Source organism: Glycine soja, chromosome 4 (genome assembly GCF_004193775.1).
Source record: "Glycine soja cultivar W05 chromosome 4, ASM419377v2, whole genome shotgun sequence".
Lineage (NCBI taxonomy): Eukaryota > Viridiplantae > Streptophyta > Magnoliopsida > Fabales > Fabaceae > Glycine > Glycine soja.
In genome coordinates, this window is record NC_041005.1 from 5,336,421 (window position 1) to 5,356,707 (window position 20,287).

The 20,287-nt window shown below is 33.6% G+C and overlaps 3 protein-coding genes across 3 annotated transcripts; all 3 read left to right on the forward strand.

Moving 5' to 3' along the window:
* Positions 1-5,366, forward strand: LOC114408936. The gene is made up of 9 exons (XM_028372162.1): positions 1-283; positions 515-693; positions 1,715-1,896; positions 1,985-2,269; positions 2,361-2,419; positions 2,512-2,548; positions 2,656-2,727; positions 3,624-3,948; positions 4,523-5,366. The coding sequence occupies exons 1-9, from the start codon at positions 199-201 to the stop codon at positions 4,925-4,927; spliced, it is 1,629 nt and encodes a 542-aa protein (XP_028227963.1). The 5' UTR covers positions 1-198; the 3' UTR covers positions 4,928-5,366.
* A 2,842-nt stretch (positions 5,367-8,208) lies between these two features.
* LOC114408937 lies at positions 8,209-10,096 on the forward strand. Its single transcript, XM_028372163.1, has 2 exons — positions 8,209-9,598; positions 9,660-10,096. Exon 1 carries the CDS (start codon positions 8,303-8,305, stop codon positions 8,957-8,959), a length of 657 nt encoding a protein of 218 aa, XP_028227964.1. The 5' UTR covers positions 8,209-8,302; the 3' UTR covers positions 8,960-9,598; positions 9,660-10,096.
* A 4,539-nt stretch (positions 10,097-14,635) lies between these two features.
* LOC114408939 (calcium uptake protein, mitochondrial-like) lies at positions 14,636-19,782 on the forward strand. The gene is made up of 9 exons (XM_028372164.1): positions 14,636-14,727; positions 14,812-14,857; positions 15,483-15,550; positions 16,278-16,501; positions 16,646-16,729; positions 17,245-17,458; positions 17,931-18,227; positions 18,939-19,116; positions 19,296-19,782. The coding sequence occupies exons 2-9, from the start codon at positions 14,839-14,841 to the stop codon at positions 19,385-19,387; spliced, it is 1,176 nt and encodes a 391-aa protein (XP_028227965.1). The 5' UTR covers positions 14,636-14,727; positions 14,812-14,838; the 3' UTR covers positions 19,388-19,782.
* The last annotated feature ends 505 nt before the right edge of the window (positions 19,783-20,287 follow it).

The window sequence follows — 20,287 nt, forward strand, 5'->3', positions numbered from 1 at the left end:
TGGGGCATTAACAAGGTTAATGTCCAGAGCGACCCGCCGGTCTCCCAAACCCGATATTTTCCAACCGTTAACTCTTTCCTCTCTCTCTCTCCCCCCACATCACACAGACAGAGATTGCATTTGCCAGTGACAGTGTGAGTGAACATCACAGAACACTGGAACACATCAAGCTTCATTCATGTTCGTTGCTCTCACATAATGTTAAGTTACAGACCACTTCCTTTTTGTTTCCTGCTCACAATTTTCTTGTCCACTTCCTGTCTGTTGTCACACCAAGCTTCAGGTATATATTTTACTCACACCTCTCTCTCTCTGGCCTTTTGTTCACTGTTTGGACACCCATAAACTCTTGGAAGCCAAACAAGCCTCTAATTTGAACCAATGTTGTTGTCTTTGTTTTTTCACTTTAAGTTCAGTGGGGGTGCAAAAAGTCACCACTATGACAATGCAGCACTACCCTCTCACTCTTGAAGATGTTTCACTAGAAAGCATGGAACTTTTTTGTTTTTTGCAGGGACAGAAAATGAGGGAAAGGATGTAGTAGGCCTTTCTCGGTTGTATGTATTTGCTGCTGCACCGTTTGAGAGCTCGCCCCTTCCCTTAGCTGCTGAGAGAACACGAAGAAAAGACCCCCTTGATGGCTTCAATAAGTACATTTATGGATGGAATATCACTAGCAGTGATTATTGGGCCGTAAGCTCTTCAAACCGTTAACTCTTTAGGGCTGTGGTGATGGTTTTATAGTTTGCTAAGGACTGTATCTCGTTAATTGTAGCTGTTAAGGTTCAAAATTCGTGCTTCCATTCTGGGATTGGCATTACCAATTTTCCGCTAGCAATTTAGTTTTTTTTTTTTTTTGCCAAGATTATAAAATATGGAATTGTTGGAAAAGTGGGCAAAAAGAATCATTGTTGACTTTGGAAGTATATGGAATAATACCAGTGTTTTTCCAATATATAGGATAAAACTTAAACACGAGATCTTAGGTGCTTTTAGTGATGTTCTCCGATCAAAATAAGTTTTATCTTTATGACCAATGCCGATCTTCAATGCTGACCTTTATTGTATGGTTTATTGGGGAAAACTCCAATTTTGATTGCTAAATAGGACTAAAAGCACCTAAGGTAATACATTAAAAGCATTAGTCCATATATTAAGTGTATATTTAGATCATTGCACCCTTTCCAAAAATAAGTTCGGAATAAAAAATACAAAGAGTTTCCTTCAAAAATATGTTCAACATTCAAAAGGTTATCTAAACATGCACTAATAGCTTGAGTAATATGTCGCTTTTAAGTAAGATCTGAACCATTAGATGGGTCTTATTAAAAAGGGATTTAAATATTGCTTTGCATGTAGTTTTATGGAAATCTAATACTTATATGTGACTCTGCCTCTATGGTCATATTATCCTTTATTAATTAGTTTAATGGACGAAGCATGAGGCAATCATAGTGTTATTCAAAGGGAAAAAAGTTCAGGTACTGAATGATCCTAGCTTCAAATTTAATTGTTTGAATTTGATTTAGCCGGAGTAGATTGCAGTGTGAGATAATTTGGTCATTTCTGACTGTGGTTTCTGTTATGTTTTATTTCTTTAATTTTGTCTCTTTCAGTTTTGAGCACTTAATCTTACTAAGCTAACTGGTTAGCCGTGCAATATTGAATTTCAGAAAACAAAGTCCACTTACTAATTTTTTTTTATTGAATGCAGTCTGTGGCATATACCGCAGTTCCTTTGTTCAGTATTGCAGCAGTCTGGTTCTTGGGCTTTGGCTTGTGCTTATTGATCATTGGTGTTTGTTACTTCTGTCGTAAAAGAGAGCCATATGGTTATTCACCAACATGCTATGCCCTTTCCCTTATTCTCCTGATATTATTCACATTTACAGCATTGTACACATTTCTCTCTCTCCTTCTGTTTTACTGGTTTCAGGTTTAGTTGGATCTGTATTACAAATTGCACTTTTCTCTGCGTTAACAGGATTGGATGTGCAGTTCTCTACATTGGCCAAGGAAGTTTTCATCATAGCATGACAAATACATTGCAGTATGTGGTGCATCAAGCTGATTCTACTGTGGATAAGCTTAGAAATGTGTCAGATTATCTTGCTCAAGCTAAGCAGGTTGGAATCGATCGAGTTTTTCTCCCCACAAATGTTCAAACTGATATTGATCAGGCAGAAACAGATATCAATAACTCTGCTAGCATCCTTGCTGATAAGACAAAGGAGAACTCAGACAACATACATGATCTCTTAGATTCTGCGTAATGACTGATTATAATGTTTTCCACTCCAGATATTTGATTTTTTGTTTTATTTTTTATAATCTATAACATGAACTTGACAATGATTCAGGACGCTGGCTCTTATCATAATAGCTGCTGTTATGCTAGTCTTGACATTTCTTGGATTTTGTAAGTTCCTTCTATGCCCACCAGTTTAGATGCAGAAGTTATTACTTGCTATGGTATTCATTTTTTATTTATTTTTTTACTTGTTACTACAGTATTCTCAATATTTGGCATACAGCTCCTTGTCTATATGTAAGTAACAATATGTTATACACTTTTCTTGGGATTCTTTGCTAGCAAACATAACTCCGCTTAGCATTATATTTTCTCATAAAACACTTTGGCATCAATAATTGCAGCTTGGTAATCGCAGGATGGGTCCTTGTTACTGGCACCCTTGTATTATGTGGCTTGTTCCTTGTTCTCCATAAGTAAGTAGCGATTCTCGCTTTCCTAAAATAGTAAAAATTCAATGGTTTTGCCATATATTTTTACACTGTTTAGTTATATTTTCACCTATTCTTTTGCTGTTTTTAGCCTACTGTAGTCAGTTGTTTTTAGTTGGTTAGTTTTCTTATGTAAGCTTCGTATAAATAGCTGCATTGTATAGTTAAAAAATTTATAAATAGCTGCATTGTGACAAGTGATCAACTTCAGATTGAGAGCACATTGCTCATTTTTCTCTCAATTTTCTCTGAAGTTTATCATTTTCCCTTTTATCAGAGCTCCCAGGTTGCTGCTCTCAAATTTGGTACTTTTTCTTTTCTTTCATAAGCTCCTTCATCAAGAATCTTTGATCGTTCTTGTACATAATTTTTTCAAACTTCAGTTTTCTTCTGAATCTGAAATTGATCACTTATCACAAGTTTTAACTATACAATGCAGCTTTCATATGAAAAGTAACTAAGTAATAGCAGCTGGCTACAGTTGCCTAAAAATCAGGAAAAAAATAGCTGAAAAGTAAGTAACATATATATATATACACACACACGTCTTGTTGACAGTGACAGACACCAAGGTGGTAGCAAGGATTTGCGCTCTTGTATGAATAACCACATTGTTATTAATATTCAATCATGCCATAGAATTTGTGTACTTTGTCTTCAAGCCTTGAATTTTTAGGATCCTTCAGAGATCACCTGGCGAAATTACGTTAAACTTGAGGTTTTGGTCCAATTTGTCTTCCAGCCTTGAAATTTTAATCTTACAGATCCTTCAGAAATCTCCCGGATAAATTATGTTAAACTTGCCGTTGTGGTTTAACCCTCATCATTTCTCACCTTATAATATTTTACCGAATGTTAATCCTTTTTTGTTGTTTTGCTAGTGTGACAGCAGATAGTTGTGTAGCTGTGAATGAATGGATCCAGTATCCGACTGCACATACGGCTATGGACGATATTCTGCCCTGTGTGGACAATGCCACTGCACAAGAAACATTGTCACGAAGCAAAGAAGTAACTTCTGAACTAGTCAATTTGGTCAACCAGGTTATCACCAATGTCTCCAACTTAAATTTCGCCCCCAATTTCACTCCACTCTACTACAATCAATCTGGTCCCCTCATGCCACTCCTCTGCAATCCCTTCCATCCTGACATGACAGATAGACAATGTGATGCTGGTGAAGTCACCCTAAGCAATGCAACACAGGTACATTTATTGAACCTTCATAAAACATAGAAACACGGCACATAAAATAAGTCCTTACTCAAATTACTATGGTTGTGTTTGAATAAACTTTTTAGAAGTAGTTACAGAAAAAAATAGAAGAGTAAAGTGAACCAAACTTTTTTTACAAATTGAAATCAAGTTATGCATTTATATGTAGAACCCTTCTCCTTTAATTTCTACAAATACTAATACTGTATTCTCCTACAAATCCTTTTATAAAGAAAATATTAAAATAAATAAAAAAAAAAATATATATATATATATATATATATATTTAATACTGTATTTTTATATAAAAGCAAGAGAATTATTAGGAAAATTTAGAATTTTTCATGTTCTTCTCCAAAATTTGTAAAACTCTTTAAACTGTTAGTGTATAGTGTATAGTCCTTTTTCTCCTCTAAATACTTGTTAAAAAGTCTAAATTCCCAGAACGGAAAATCTTATAGTTTAAGTATCAGGTTGGATTTCCTGTTTTACTCAACGTGGGGACTGAGTCGTAACAGGTATTGAGTTGGTGTTAATATTAGTTTATGTGTGATGCTTCATGCAGGTGTATGGCAATTTTGTGTGCCGGGTTTCACCATCTGAGATATGCATGACACAGGGGCGTTTGACCCCTACCTTCTATAACCAAATATCTGCTGGAATAAACGTGGGCAACTCCTTGTATAATTACGCTCCCTCCCTGATTGAGCTACAAGATTGCACCTTCGTTCGAGAAACTCTAAGCGACATATCCAAGGACCATTGTCCTGATTTACGGCGTCATAGTAGATGGATCTATATTGGATTGGTAATGGTCTCTTTTGCTGTCATGTTCTCCTTGATCTTCTGGATCGTGTATGGGAGAGAGAGGAGACATCGTCTGCATAGAAAAGAGTCAAAGGATTTGATTCCTGCACATGCACCAGCACCAGGACATGCATTAGCATTGGTCCAGATCCCTGAAGGATAATTAAGCAAAAACTAATTGATAATGATGTTGTTAGTTGGTGGATGAACATGTGTGAACTAAGTTTAGCTTTTTCCGGTGTTGGGTGTATAATGTTGTAGCTTCTTTGTATGGCACACTAGTGTTTAATGAAATGTCATTATTTTACGTGACCCGATGAAAAAGGAGGAATCAGACAGAAGACAAGGCACAAACAGAAGGATAGGGAGCTTCTTGTCTGTTCTTCTGTGGGGGGAAAATCATTAGACCAGCCTGGCAGGTCTTAGATGTTGGACAGTGTTTGGAGTTTGGAGGTAAGTGTAACCTACATGTTCCTGAAAATGTGTGAAAAGCCTGATCAGAATGTAGGGAATAGGAACCCATCTTGACTGCATTTTGTGCAGGTCCTCTTTCATTTTGAGGGTGTCTAAATGCTAAGAAATGCCTCATAATTCTGTTTTTATTTTGTTAATCTAAACATTATGATATTGTTAAGCCAGTTTGTGGATAAGTTAACCAAGATCCTTCCACTTGGGCCCATAAGCATGTCCACTAAAAATGAAGGCAAGATAACTAGTGTCCTTTGCCTATTGATTATGAAACTAAAATAAATTTTTTATTGCGATGCGTACAATTATATTTTCTATGGTTTTTTTTTAAGTTCTTCTATAATTTTCATAATATTTTTTTTAGTTTTTTAATTAATATCTTAAAAACACAGGTTAACAAGACTAAAAAATAAAAGGGTAAGAAAAGAACAAAGAATACCTGAGAAGGATGGAAGAACTAGAGTAATGTCCTAGATTATTTTTTTAGAGTAATTTACACTTCAGCCTTTATCATCTAATTCATTTTTATTTTTCATACATAAATTTTTATAAATATACATATTCTCCTAAAATGGGAGTATATTAAGTGAGAAGTAATCTTGTTTGTTATTATAAAAGCAACGCATCTTGACCATATTGCATGGTCGTAATTAGTTTTAGTCAATTTCTTTTACCTTGTGTTTGGTTGATTGCATAATTAAAATTTACTTATAATAACAATTGAGAACATTTTTACTTGATATGCTTGCTATGTACAGAGAACATATCAAGTGAGACATTGAGAGGACTATTTTATGTAGGAAAATTATATAAATATTTACGATTAATTGAATTTTATTGTGAACGGTAGAATAAAATATGCAAGTCTTGTAATTTTATAAAGTTGTGATTTTTTACCGTGATCACGTGACTATGAATTTTTAATCCTTACCGTGTGTATATAAAGTCACGTGACTGTGATTAAGATTTATTTTTCTCGCTTAGGAATAAAAAAAAAAAACAGAAACTCTCAATAATACATGGCTTAAACTGCAACCAAATAACCTAGAAAGAAACCTACCTTTTATGCTATAGATCCCTATTTTTTGGTTTAAATTACAATAAGTTTGAGAAATTTTAATTACTCTTTAATTAGTTTCAAAACATTAAATGTGTTGTGAATTTTAAAATATTAAAACTATATATATATATATATATATATATATATATATATATATATATATATATATATATATATATATATATATATATATATATATATATATAACTTTAACATCTATTTATCTAAAACAACTAGAGAGACCACTTAAAATATTAATTTTGTGGACATAAAAGTGTCCCGTAGCTCACCAACTTGTCACCCACACGATGTCACACATTTGTTTTTTTTTTTTATCTGAATAATTTCTTTGGTTAATTTGATGTTGAAAACTCAATAGAAATCAAATTTTTTGCTTAAAAGGCTAAAATTTTATCTCCGGCAAAAAAAAAAAAAAAAGCTAAAATTTTATTTTTCATATTCATTTTATCTTTATGAGAAAACAATTACTTATTTTCATATTTATGCATCTCTACTCTAGTATTGAGGGACGGAGGCACGTTATTGGGTGGGACCATGGAACCTAGGTCTCCTACTTTCTTTAATTCATTTTTTATACACATGATATATATATATATATATATATATATATATATATATATATATATATATATATATATATATATATATAAGTAATTATATTTAATTGGAGTCAAATAATAATATTCAAGTGTTATATATTTATTTTTGGAAATATTTTATTTTACTTTTATAATATTATTTAATATTGTGAATATAATTATATCTTTCTTTTTTTAAGATGAACATTTTATTCTCATGTTGTATTTATTGCAGAGATAATTATATTTTTTTTATCTTTTTTAGATGAAATATTTGAATATGATCTTATATTTTCTTTAATAGTACTTTTCTCTTATAATCTATTTTATATGATATAAATAATTACATTTACAAGTTTTTACTAGCCATTCATTTATATTGATTTTTATTATATATAATTTGAAAATTAAAAATCATTTATTCACATTTGTCAATGAAATAAGTGTAATTATGAACATTGTATAAGAGATAGATAATTTGAGATCTGAGATAAATATACTCTCTTTCCAATTCGTTGTTTTTTTTTTAATGAATCCAAACAAGTTACCCAATAAATATTGGGAAAACAAATCAAATATAAAAGTTATTCTATAGATCTACCAAATCTTACTTATAAGATAGTGATTGTAGTCATGGCATAGTATTTTTCTTCTTTTAATTTCCAACAATAAGAAAACATGTGTTTCTTGGGTGACATTTATAATATTGAGTTTTTAAAAAAATACTTAATTTTCTTCTATTTAAATATATTTTATATTCATATTATGATAAATTAATATAATTATATATTTTTAGGAATATATGAATCATATTTTTTCCTTTGTCCCCACCCCCCAAAAAAAAAAATCAATCCTAATTCGACCCTTACAGTTATTAAACGAAACTTATAAAAACAGTCACAACGAAAATTAAAAATTTGTGAATATAGCTATTATAAAAATTTGTGAATACCTGTATTTTGGTCATTATTGTGAAGACGTAACCCTAAAATAAAAATTAGGGAAGCAAAGAAGAACGTTTGTGCGAAGCAACCTTGCGGGCGCAACAACGTAGGGACCCCGCGGTTATTTACGAAAAGTTCTGGGAGAATAAAAGTTCTGGTACATTTGCATTCAACCGTTTCCCTATAATCCTGTACGTGTCAGCCTTCTTTTCTATCGTTTTCAGCAGTCCGCGTCGCACCAGCCGTTGGATCAGAATCCGGTCCTTTTCTACAACCAACCAATACTTAACCCTGGTTAAGTTAACTAACTCCAGTCCCCTAGGTCGAGAAAACCCCTACCCCTTTAACTCCCTCATCTTTATAAGCGGCCTCTGAGACTCGCTAGGTTTGCCAAACCAACTCCCCAAAGGGGACCTTAGAGAGCAATCTTCTTCCTTCTCTCTCTCTCTCTCTCTCTCTCTCTTTCAATGGCTTCCTCGTCTTCCAGAACTAAGTCCAGTGGGCCCGTTCTACGCTCCCTCTCACCCTCCAGTAGATTCTGCTCATACACCACATCCAAAACCCCTTTCTCTTCTCCTTCATCCGCATTCGCTTCCTCCACAAGCTCTGGCTTCTCCTCTTCAACCTTCTTCAACCAGCCACGTCAGCATCACTCTCAAAGCCATCACAGCCACCACCGTGCCGCATCGCCCACACGTGTCAATCTATACAGCCCCGCCCCTCTCTCTTCCGGCGTCCGGTTCTCTATCGACCCCCGGTCTATATCACCCAACCGGTCCATATCGAACCAGATCATCACGACGAAGAACAACCGTCCGATCTCTGGCCAGAAGAAGACGTGTATGTGCTCGCCTACGATGCACCCTGGCTCGTTCCGATGCAGCCTCCACAAGAACATCGGGAACAACAACCACCACTCCGATTCATACCCCTCGAATCGGCTTAACATGCGTAGATCTGCTATGAAGAACTCGCTCGTGAGAATCGGAGGCGTGGAGGGCGAGTGGGTGAAACGGGCCCTGACAGCACTGATTCGGCCCAGTTCGCATCAACAGAGGAGGAGAGCGGGGTTCGAGCCCAGGCCCAGTCGTCTCTCTGTCATGTCCAAAGCCCAGGATCTATGATTTTCTTTTAGAAAAAAGGTTTTTTCTATTTACACCTTGCAGGTTGTTCTTGATTTTGCTGGTTTATATACCATACCACCCATGGCGCCCTGATCTGCCGCCAGAGTTGGATTCCGGCGAAGCGGTTGGGAGGTAGCGGCGAGTCCTATCCGGCGAGTTTTGGTTTCGTCGTCTGGAGCAGATTGGTGAATTTGGCTGCATAGATCTATGACACTGGACCTACACATTGATTTTGTACATAAATTTTGCTATGGAAGCAGAGTTTGGACCCCCTTTTGTTTTATGCCTTGTGCATAATTTGATTACAGTGAACATACATACATACATACACAAAATACTACATCTCAGGCTTAATTTGGGACGTGAAAATTCCTCCAATTGAACTAATTAAAATTGGTATTAAAATTGAAACCTAAAATGAGTTGATGGGTATTGAGGACACGGTTGATTATTTAGTGTGATGCATCCCGGTTCTGTTTGCAGCGTCGTCGAATTTGTTATATTTTCCGTCTGTCAATGGCCGCCGTTTGCATTTGGCTTGTGGGTGGTTCCGTTCCGTCATTTGGGACCGTTCCATTACCCGTGACGCCGTTTACTATCTCCGTTACGTTCGTGCAGTTGCTTTGCGTGTGGTGTCAGGTATTTCCATTCAAGTCTCTTTATTATTTTTTATGTTATTATTTAATTTGTTTAATTGCAGGTTGGTCGACGTCGTGCAGCTGGACTTTGGAATTGGGAATATTGAATTTTTGAGTTCGAAGCTGGCATACTTTAAATTTAACAAGAGGCAGAAATTATTGACATATTTAGATACCCTATGCCGGAAGGAGGACTCTTTCGTATGAATTCGGAAACAATATTGAATAACTTCACATTAAATAATTAGTAAATGATAAATAATCCAATTTTAAGAGTATGCAGGAAGGAGCACAATGTCGTGAGATCAGAAACCTGGCAAAAGTAGGAAAAAAGTAATTATTAAATTTAAAGCTAAAATATCCCAATAATAAAAGAAAGAAATTTTCAAAGGTGGAAACTTTGATTTCATTTGATTATTTGAAAGTGTTTTTTGGTCAGGAACTTGTTTATGTAAAAGTGCCAGCTAGCTGGACAGCTGGCTATGTGCTTTGCGATTCATTACCTCTTTCAGAATAATAATGCTCTATAATTTTGGTAGATATACATTTAATTATTTTAATCACTCTTCTAAAAGGTTTTAAATTAAAAAAAAAAACCATTGAGATTTTGGCATTTAGTATTTGAACTACTCAACGTCAAAAATAAAATACTCCATTTAACTACTCAATGGAAAAAAAATAGTATTTGAAACTCTTCTCATTGGTGAACCTTATTTTAAAGATAATTTTAAGACTAATGAATTTAAAATTATGCTTGAGCTTGACTGATTAAACTGTAGTTATTTATTTGCGGTGACGTTATAATGTGATCATTCTGCCCAATTCGAAGGGTGCCCAAAACCAGTGGCGGTGAGTATTTTAAAAGGATGGGCACAAGCACAACTCACACACAAGAGTGGTTTTGACGCCTAATGGTAGATCACACGTTCATTTACCACTACTAGGTGGTTGATGATGAGTTTATTTCTATTCTTATTTACTTTTAATATGAAGTTTTGATAGCTATTCTAGATTCAAATTTCATTCAACCAGAATTTCAGCGCCCATTTAATTTTTCAATTTTTATTTAATTTTATCGAACATAACTAATATATTATTATTAAAAAACCAAATATAAGTATAATTACAATATTGAAAGTATAATTCAAATTCTTCTTTAAAATATGACCTCGTATATCATGAACCACTTTTAAGAATCCTTGAACTGATGGAAGCGTATGATGTTCTTATAAACCCTCATTCACTAGAACATTTCTTCCACTGCCTTCTTCCTCTCTCGCATCCTCCCTATAACGCCTCTGACGACTAACATTACCTCTGATGAACCACTTGCATTAATGGTCCACCCTAGACGTGGTCTTAAAAGATATTAAATTTAGTTTTTAAAATTCAAAAAATCATCAAATTAAATTTACTTCATGTGAATTGAGTTTGTAAGATACTAGGACTAGGATGAATCACTTTAAATGAGCAGCATACATACATGTAGTATAGTAACATGAGCAGCATTTTAATCTTCATGAGGAACTGGGATGTCAGACGTTTACTTTCTACCAGACTTTGTGGGCCACTAAATTATCGTTTTGCTTTTGCCCCCAATATATTTGGTCCACTGACAGGTAGGTGCTAAATAGTTTCGAAGAAGACTTGAGGCATATCCAAATAAATAATTATGACCTTAGGCTTAGTTTGAAATGGTGGTGATACTATTACTAGCTAGGTTGAGATCGTTAAAATTTATAAAGCTAGAGTTTAGTTTGTTTTTTTTAAGATAAAAAAGATTAACCTACTTTGTTTTTTCACACACATACTTCTTCCAATACGTCGCACAAGGCAAGGCACCGATCGAACGATTTACTGAATTCGAGATTGAGAATCTTGTCAATGGCGTCGCAGTCACGAAATATTATCTACCATGCGCCGTAGCACGATATCACTGAATGTTGAATAATCAACCTACTCATAAATAAAATTATTTGCACTCATACAAGATCGAAAAAACATACACAAAGTTTACACCGTTGAGAGTGACAGAATTTTGTAGTGGGTTGAGAGTGACATAGAATGAGACAAAGAATAATCCCGCTTTTGGAAAATTACTCCACATGTCTTGCACAACTGGTTTATGATTTATGCCTTTATACGGTAGATGTATCTTGATAAAATACTACTGGGATTTTATGAATTCCACCACGATTGTAAAGCGTCGTAGAATCTTCATGAAAAATAAAGCTTTATAAAGTGTTTTGGAACTTACACCATCAATATTGAAGATATTAGTATATTAAAAGATTAAAAGATTACATACCATCATAAATAATGAAATAATAAATAAGATCAGGACGGCCTGTTCTGATTTTGGAAGGGGCCATATATATGATTATCGGAAAGGGTGATTCAGTTCGGGTGTGGCAGCATAGTTGGATTCCGAATACTGCAGACGGGAGAATTCATGTGGACCAACACTTTCAATCGGATTCCAACCTTCTTGCATCAGATCTCATTAACCAATTTTCTAGGTAGGTGTGATCATCATACCAAGAAAGTATATCATGGTATAAAATTGGTTCAAAACCAATTGAGTTCCAAACTGGTTCAAAATCAATTTTCTAAAATAAGTTTGACAATTCAATTTAAAAATCAAATTGTTTAAACCAGTTTGAAACCAAATTGATTCAATTTTTCTCTCCGAACTAGTTTTTACACACCCTTAGCTTCAAGGGTTTGATGGTTGACACAAAATGCACCCGATGTGGTGAGAAAGAGGAAAATGTGGTGCATGCTCTTCTCCTATGTGAAGAAGTTTCTCGGATTTGGTTTGCTTCAAACCTGGGGGGCAGAATTCAAGTGAGTGAGGATGATTCTTTTGCAATTTGGTTATATGATTGTATGAAAATTGGTGATTGGGATTTTTGGGGAGGATTTGTGAATTGCCTTGGGTCACATGGTTTGCAAGGAAGCAATGGACTTTTCACCAGGTTAGGATCCCTCTTCCTGTCTTATTGGCAAAGGCACAAATTTTGGTTCTCAATTTTCACAAGCAGGTTCTGTCATCTCGGGGTGCAAGTTCTAGTTGGCAGCCTCCAGAAAAGCTAGAAACAACAATTATTTTGCTGATCTTATTTAGGATTGTGCTATATTGGCAGGTCCTTCTCTTGTCTATAAACTCACTTACTCTCATAGAGTAGCACATGAATTAGCAAAATTAGCTTTTATCATAAAGAATTGTCTTTGGATTGAGGAGGCCCCCTTTGTTGTTCTTGTTGAATACAAGGTCTCATTTAAAAAAAAAAAAATCAGGGAAAGACAGAAAGAGCGCATACATATAAGAAGAAAATGCATTCTCTGCGATGCTTTTGTCTTTTGTGTAGTTTTTTTTTAATTGTCTTTTTGTGTAGTCTCATCTCATGCAAAGTAGTACTATTATATTTCTTTTTTCTTTTCTTTTGTAAGTACTACTGTTGAACTTAAATGTTGATAGCTTGTTAGGTCTCACTTTTTTCGTCTAAATTAACCAAGCTGTTTACTGTTTTTTTTATTATTCTCAAAGTTAACTATACATTATTTTTGACAAAATTAAAAAATTAATTTTTTGAGTAGTATTAATTCTCAACATAAAATTTATAATTTTTTTGGAATATATTTATATTTACACTTCAAAAACGCAGATTTTACTGTTTATTTTTTTCTTTCTAAATTCACTTTTAAAATATCATTCTCATTTCTCAAAGACTCAAGCACAATGCTTTTAACAGCTCCTTTAAAATAATTCGTTCAAAAATTGACGTTACTAAAATCTAAAAGAAATAAAGCTTTAGTTCTATACAACATTGAAGTGATTGAACCAAAGGATTTGGTAGCAAGATGTTCAGTTTCACATGGTTGAGCACCATCACTTGTACCAGATTCATTGTAACGCGTATTAATGGTTCAAGCCTTACCCAGATATACCCGACTAAAAATTCTTTTAAAAATCCAATCATACCCAAATAATTGCTCAATTTTTGCCGTACTTGATGCACATCTGTAGCTCATACGTCATATAGAGTATACATTCAATATGGTACAACAACTAAATAAACGAATCTGTACATTAAAGGTTAGCACACTTTCATATAAAAATCATATGGAATAATGTAGAAGATAGTTAAAGGAAAAATAAAATAAAATAAAAAAAAAACCATAACAGTAGCACATATGGTCATTATTTCCCCACCGAAGGTGGAGGAGTAGAGGACACGTGTCCCTTACCTGAAATGCCATTTGAATTTTGAACCATGAATTAGCCTCTCATAACATCTTCGCCCCTTCTCGAAGTGTCTCAGGACCTTTGCCCTTTGTCGTCAAAGAAAAGAAAAAAAAAGGTTGAAATATATTGAACAAAAAAATCACGAAGAATGCTAGCTACTTAATTGGTTTTCCTTTTATAATTTTAAACACTTTACATAATATCTCCGGTGACTCACTGATCATCTGGTGACTAACAATTTACATAATATCTTATTGAATTTAACAAAATTAATGACATAAAAATACTTTCACTTGTCTATAATAACGATCTGTATAAATATCCTTGCTATTAAAGCTTTACTCATTATTTATTGGTCTGCTACGAGTGAATTTAGCATCATACTTATTTTAGTCCTAAGTTTTATGAGTGAATTTTATAACTTTCTCAGTAGTTAGCCAAACTAATTGGAAGGATGTAACTAATTTTAGATGACCAAACGGTTGTTCAATTGCAGGACAGGTTATCCACAGCTTTGACTCAACTAATGGCATTGGTGAAGAGTGGATAGTAAATTAGCAGAGTGGAATAAATGGCATGTGAGGGAGGAGTGGACCAACTAATAAGACGAATACAAAAACAACGAATGTGCGAGGGACAATTGGCATCTTTGTCCAGAGACAATAAGCTAAACCCGTTGTGACCCCTTCAATACTCAGTAGCTCCACAAGACTTTTAGTTGCTAGTTTTTTTTTATTATTGGTGGGAATTTGAATTCGTGATTTCTCCATATCTTATCACATATTTAATCATCAATTCAATCTTATATTTTTAACTTTCCCAAGTCAACGGAAACTCGATCTCGATCCCAATCAAAATGGATTTTCTTCATCAAACTTGAGGTGAGATCCAGTAAGTACTCATGGATTCAATTTTTATTGGCATGCCTAGTTGGTCTTGCTCCTTACTGTAATGCACGCAATTAGCTAGCTGGCGAACAAAAGTTGAACGGCATGCTCCTACACAACCAAGGTGACACTGTCCCACCACTCCAATTTATACTTCTAAAAATCGTAATTGGGAATGATCTCCTTTGGCATCTTAATACCAGTAGTAAATAGTTTATACACTAATAAATTTGTTTTTTTATATAATAATTAATTTTAAAATATATTTATTATAACTTCTGATTGATAACATTAATTAAACTCTCAGACCAAAATATGTTAAAGCAAGTATACAACTCTTTTCTTTTATATTTTCCACGATTAACTTATTTAGTAGATACACAATTCTACCATGATTTCTCATTCTTGACTACACCCTAGTGTTTACTGTCTGGAAGATATATTCCTAAGCGCTTGGTCAAGTATGTTATTTGGAAAAAATTTAAGTCCTACACCAATTAGAGATAATGTGAATATAAAATATATAAGTAAAGAATAATTTTACTTTGAAAGTTAACATTTCATGTTAAATTTGATTCAAACTCACATTTTAACATGATCTTAAAGTTTATTCTAGATCACTTGCAGAAAGTACTCATGATCACTTGCTTTTTGGAGGCAAGTTTTTTCAAACAATTCACCCCTTCCCACCCCCCCCCCCCCCCCCCCCCCTTATTTTTACGCATGGATTACTTTATGCTCTGTTGCAGATGCCTACAGAAGCAAAGTTTTCTTCAACTATGAGAAGCGCCTACAGTTGCATAGTCCACCCGAAAAGGTGTTTAATCTCTGTTCATTTTCAAGCACATCAGTTTCTTTCTATATATATGTATCACGTAAAATTACGATATAGCTAGCATGCCATGATAAGTTGCGTAATTGCCTTACCCGCATTGATGTATAAAATTATTTGTGCATCATGGATTCATGATAAAATACTTTATTTTTGGTAGTTTGATAATTCAAGCAATCTAATGATCATCTTGGTTTTTCTCTTTAACTTAAAATATTAACGTTCAAGTTAATTCAGGTTGATTAAACGTGTGTTTAGTTTCCCATCAATCAATTGTGTGCCCCCATAAAATTCATGAGAATAATATGTGTTTTAAGTCTCTCAATTTTCAGTTAAAATTATTCTTAGTTCCTATACTTCAGAAATAATGATTTTTGGTCTTCGTTTTTTTGGTGATTGTGAATTTCACACCTATTTACAAAACATAGGATATTAGGGTGAGAGACAAAACTCACTAACTACAAAAAAGAACTAGAACCAAAATCATATTTTTTAAAGTATAAGAATTAAAACCAGTTTTAAATGAAAATTGAGGAACCTAAAGCACATTTAACCTTAAAATTCAGGTTAAAATAACAACGTAGAAGCTACTCTCATTAGCTTCACTCTATCGCACATCATCTACACTCTTAACGTAGAACCAAATAAGGGATGTAAGACCCTTTGTTAAGAAAGATCTCTACATTGACAAACTCTACTCTTCTTCATTAAGGTTTTTGAATACTTTGCATCTTGTCGTACTCCAGAAGGAGAACTACTAATGAAGCCTGTGGACCTAATGCGAGCAGTTGTTCCTGTTTTCCCTCCATCAGAATCCAAACTTGTAAGAGAGGGATACTTGAATGGTGAAAGAAGTCCTGGCCATTTATTCTGTCTCCCTTCAGAATTTTTTATGCTTTTTGATGTAGACAACGACGGACTTATATCTTTCAAAGAGTGAGTTCTGTAATCTGTATTCATTATAATTCTTGTGCATATGGAAGACCACAAGTTTTTTTTTTGGATCAAAGAGCTTAAACTATTTATTAGCCTGTCTCTTTCTATGTGTGTCTGTATAATGGTCTATTTTAACTGGAACAGGCATATCTTTTTTGTAACTCTGCTTAGCATCCAAGAATCAAGTTTTTCTGCGGCATTTAGGATGTTTGACAAGGATAATGACGGGTCAGTGCTCATGCTACCTTCTTTGAATGTACATTATCAATTAGAATTTATACACCTTACATATTGCTAGTAGCATGAGTTAGTAAATTGGTATTGTGTAAAATGCGATTCTTTCTTTCTTGTACAGTAAGTTATGCAATTTATCTTTTAAACTATATTGTCACTTTAATCATACCGGTAAATGTATATTTGAGTTACCATTGACAAGCCTCAAAAGTATGTTTGCAAAAGAATCACACTCATCACTTATACCTTAAAACTACATTGGAATGAATGCTACTGAAATTACTATGGGGATACAAACATGAACTTAGTCATCTATTAAGCATCATCAAATTGCTAATAAACTTATAGACTGTTTATCAATGGCATCAAATTCAAAGAGACATAAATTATACTATTAAAGTATTATTGTAATTCTTGCTACACCTTAAATTGGATTTGATGTCCTTGTGGGTGCTCTTCTATTCTTGTTTTTCAGTCGTAGTGACCTTTAACAGTTCCTTCATTTACAGGGAGATAGATAAGGAAGAATTCAAGAAAGTTATGCAATCAATGCGATCTCATACCAGACAAGGTGTTCAACACAGGGATGGACGACGAACTGGCCTAAGGGCCAATGCTTCTGTAGAAAATGGAGGGCTGATGGAATACTTATTTGGTAAAGATGGAAACGGACGCCTCACACACGATAAATTTGTGCGGTTTATAAGAGACTTGCATGATGAAGTATGTCTCCAATTGCTTCTTTGCCTTAAATATGCGATTGTGATTTATCAGAATAACTTTAAATCCATGCTTCTACATTTGTGGATTTGAACTCCTCATATACACTTTTTCCGCATTTAATTTTGGTTTAATTACTCATTCCTGTAATTACACAATTTAGTCCTTACACATACACTTTTTAATCCGTTTTATTCTCTAGTGTCCAATATTGCAAGGATTAACATGGATTAAAAAGTATAATTTAGGAATTAAAATGAGTTAAAAAACATACATGTAGGGATCAAAACAAATAGTGGAGAATCAATTTATTTTGATCCCTAAATGTATGCTTTTTAATTATTTTAAACTAAAATATAAAGACAAGTATAAGAATCAAATGAGTAATTAAACCTTTAATTTTTTTATGTTTCATTTCCTATAGTGACCTTAGAATGATTATGCATGACAACTAATAACAATATTTTGTGTATAGATTGTGAGGCTGGAGTTTGCTCATTATGATTACAAATCTCGAAAAACTATACCGGCCAAGGACTTTGCACACTCCATTGTTGCTTCTGCCGACTTGAGTCATCTGGGCAGGTTGCTTGAACGGGTTGATGAATTGAGCAATGATCCACGGTTTAGGGATGTACGCATAACATTTGACGAGTTCAAAAATTTTGCAGAGCTGAGGAAAAAATTATCACCATTTTCATCAGGCATTTTCAGTTTTGCAGAAGTACAAGGCCTGTTAACAAGAGATGATTTTCAGCGAGCTGCATCACATGTAGGACATTTTTATTTCTTGCTCATTTTAATAAAGATGGTAATTAGGGGTAACTTTTAGCACCAATTATAACAATTTTTTTTAAAAAAGAACCGAAAAGCTTTGGTGGCATAATATATTTTGGATCAATTCTGTGATGGTAGAGACTTCACATTGAATAAGTTTATAGATTATGTAAAATGGGATAGCTACTAGAATGGGTACCACAATGTTGTACCTCATTTTGTTGAGAATATGGTGACAAAATGAAGGATGTGCCTTTTTTAAAGTGCAGAGCATACATGTATGATTGGAAAACCAACAATTGATGTTATAAAAAAAAAAATACATGCACATGTAATTGAAATTATAAAGTGTGTTTGGATTTCAGTTTCATTCATCTGAACTGACTTTACTCAAGCTAACACTCACATTACTTCTTCGTTTGTGCGTTGGAAAGTGTGATTCTTCGTTCAATGCCATTCCAACAAATATCCAAACACAGCTTTGCTGTCAGTTTTAACTTATTAATCCTGTTTTCTTAGTTTTAAGTTGTTGATATTGTCATTGATCATTAGATATCTCATGTTGGAGGATAAGATTTTGAAAGCAATTCATTGTTATAAAATTGCTTTGCCATAACTGTAGTGTTATTTCTGATTTCTCTTTACCAACTTCTTTAAGCATGTCTGTTCAATAAATTCTTATGGTGCTTGATTGTTTAAATTTCAGGTTTGTGGCTTATCTCTCTCAGACAATGTGGTTGAGATTGTTTTCCATTTGTTTGATGCAAATGAGGATGGAAATCTGAGTACGGAGGAGTTTGTTAGTGTGCTACAACATAGAGAAAGAGACATTGCTCAACCTGTGGAAACAGGAATCATGGGTTTCTTGTCATGCTGCTGGAAATGTAAGGACACCTCTCCATCTTCTCGGTTGCTTTCCTGATCTTGTTTTAGTAACGTATCAACAAGTCAGTACACAATACAATAGGCTGTGAAATGTGAATTAGTATTTAGTAATATGTTGTAAAATCAATGTCAATGTAAATAGTCACCGTGTGATATCTGGCACTGTTTGTCCTTGCAGTTGCGCACTGTCATCATACCTCAGCTGGGGTTCAATTTAATGATATTTGTTTTCGGAAAATTCCAGTGACCACTGATTTTCATCGATCTTAAAATGGTTTGCTTTGGAATGTGTATGCATGTAACGCTACTACCAGGCTATCTTCAACCAAAACGACAACCATTACAATTGTCGGATTATATAGTCTCGTTATTGAAGAGTCAATTCAAGGTAAACAACTATTGACCAAGAAAAAAAAAAGTACTAACCGGGGAATTATAGTGCACGCGGGTCACAAAAAAGAAGGAAAAAGAAAACAAGATCAGGTGCCTAAGTAGTAACTTCCTAAACTCAACTAACACTTTTACAATAGAACATTCATAGAATTTAAAGCTCCGTTTAACTTAACTTACTTAACAGTGTGTTTTAATTGCTCCATAAACATTTTAGATTATTTTGCATGTGCAAAATTGTACTTCTCAGCCTTTCACCAAGGTGGGTGGTAAACGCCAACTTTAGCAATATTCGAATGAAAATTTAACCTTTTTTTCCCTTTCAGAATCAATAATCTATTTTCAATTAGATAAAATTTGGTATAAATAATTAATGAATTAATTAGGCTTTTAATTCCTCAATTTTTTCATATTATAATTTTTAATCCTTTAAAATATTTTTGACAACTTTTATTCCTTTATTAATTTTTTATCATCATTTTTAATTATTCTAAAAAAATTTATCCATCATTTATTTTTATTTCTTAAAAGTAATCTCAAATATAAAAAAAAACTAGAAATAAAAAATTAACAAAACAAGAATTAATTTTGAATAATAAAAATAAACAAAGATGTAAAAATAGGAAAAAAAATTAAAAAGATTAAAAATACTAACAGTAAATTAACGATAGATTAAAAATTTATTAAAAAAACTAAGAGACTAAAATTTAAAATCTAAAAAAGTTAAGATACTTAAAAATTTAATTAATCCATAGTTTATTAAATCACCGCATGGTACCT